The sequence below is a fragment of the Cyprinodon variegatus genome, unplaced genomic scaffold, assembly GCF_000732505.1.
Source record: "Cyprinodon variegatus isolate N-32 unplaced genomic scaffold, C_variegatus-1.0 Scaffold756, whole genome shotgun sequence".
NCBI classification, from domain to species: Eukaryota; Metazoa; Chordata; class Actinopteri; order Cyprinodontiformes; family Cyprinodontidae; genus Cyprinodon; species Cyprinodon variegatus.
Window position 1 is genome coordinate 395,859 of NW_015151209.1, and position 1,622 is coordinate 397,480.

General features: G+C 36.4%; 1 protein-coding gene across 1 annotated transcript in view; it reads left to right on the top strand.

Annotated features, from left to right (window-relative positions):
* The window catches only part of LOC107098210 (calpain-5-like), a 69,669-nt gene that overhangs the window by 62,850 nt on the left and 5,197 nt on the right, over positions 1-1,622 (top strand). Inside the window, exon 11 of the mRNA XM_015395734.1 lies at positions 259-395. Within this exon, the coding sequence (XP_015251220.1) occupies positions 259-395 (137 nt within the window). The remainder of the gene's footprint in view (positions 1-258; positions 396-1,622) is intronic.

Here is a 1,622-nt window from a genome sequence, read left to right on the forward strand (position 1 = left end):
TATATATATATATATATTTTTTTCATTTAAAATGTCAATGTATAACATTGAGACAAAAAACCTAATTTTATTTCAGTGTTAAATTTGGATTAAAGTATCGGATTATAATTAAAAATACCTTTACTGGTTGATGATTTTCTTTATTCAGACTTGACTGATTTTCAATTGGTCACCCCTGCCCTAGAAGAACTGTTGTTAGCAACTGATGCAAATAACCGAGATCATGTGTGTATTTTTTCTGATTTTTTTTCCTTGCAGCTGTGGATTCTTATGTGATAATCACCTGTGAAGGAGAGCGAGTTCGTTCACCAGTTCAAAAAGACACACGTTGCCCAAACTTTGACATCAAAGGAGTGTTTTACCGCAAAAAGCCCAAGGAAGCCATCCACATTGAGGTGAGCTTCTGCACCAACTCAGGCCTGCATCACCGGGTCGGTTTATAAGAATCCTGCTGAGGATCAGCTTGGCTGGTCCAGTTGTCTGTGGCAGCCACAGGCTCAACAACATATTACTTATTTAGTAACGTTTTAGGACAAGCCCGAAAAGATTGCTTATGCTGTTGCTGAAAAAACATTGGGCTAAACACTTGATCTTATTTGTTATAAACATTTAATGACATTTTTATTTAAAAGGGATGGGTGTGCAGGTGGCGCAGTGGTTAGTGCACCACCAGTCTTTGATGCGGCCGGGTTCGATCCGGCCTGTGGTCCTTTGCCGCATGTCTCTCCCCCTCTTTCATACCTCTTTTCCTGTCAACCTACTGTCGTAAAAACCAGCCACTGGTGTCGTAAAAACAATAAAAAAAAATGAAAAAGGGATGATGTAGAGCTTGTTGAAGTGGACCAAAAAAACATTATTATTTAATTAATAATTTCAGTATCATCCAACCACAACCGTAGACGTTGTTGTGTGTACAGTTTTGTTTTACCTGAATGATAAAACTAAAAAAGATCCTTTTTATGGTGAACAAAGTGTTAGACCATGATATAAATGGGGAGAGCTGGGTAGCGCTGTGGCTCGGTCAGTTAGCCATATTAAGCTACACTACTTTATCTTTGTGTCAACAACAACATTCGTTTTCTAATAACTGTTGTTTTATTTGTCCAAAAACTCCACGAAAGTCATATTATTTTAGTTTTTTTTGTCTCTTTGGTAAATGGCAGAGCTCAGTCTTAAAGGGCAGTATTTTCTACATGATTGTTTTCTTCATGAAATGTGACAGGGTTCCCACGGGTCCTTAAAAAGTCTTAAAAGGCATTGAATTCTTCAAAATAAAACTAAGGCCTTAATTGGTATTAAAATGTCTTAAATCAGTCTTAATTTTTAAAACATCATAAATAGGATTATTTTTATTTCGATTTATTTTTGTAATCTAAATAAAACGTTAAAATGGACCATTTTTTTAATATTCAAAACATAAATAAAGGCTCGCCATTATTGGTTCCGTCCTGATCGCGGAACCAATAAAGCGTTGTTGCAGCCGCGACATTTGGGAGATGCACCATTAACTTTTTGTCTGGAAAATATGAGCAAGTGTAAATTTAACAAAAATTGATTATCCAGCCAAGAGTTTTCTCCATGGCTAAAACCAGGGAACATACATGAGGCTCAGTGGATTTAGT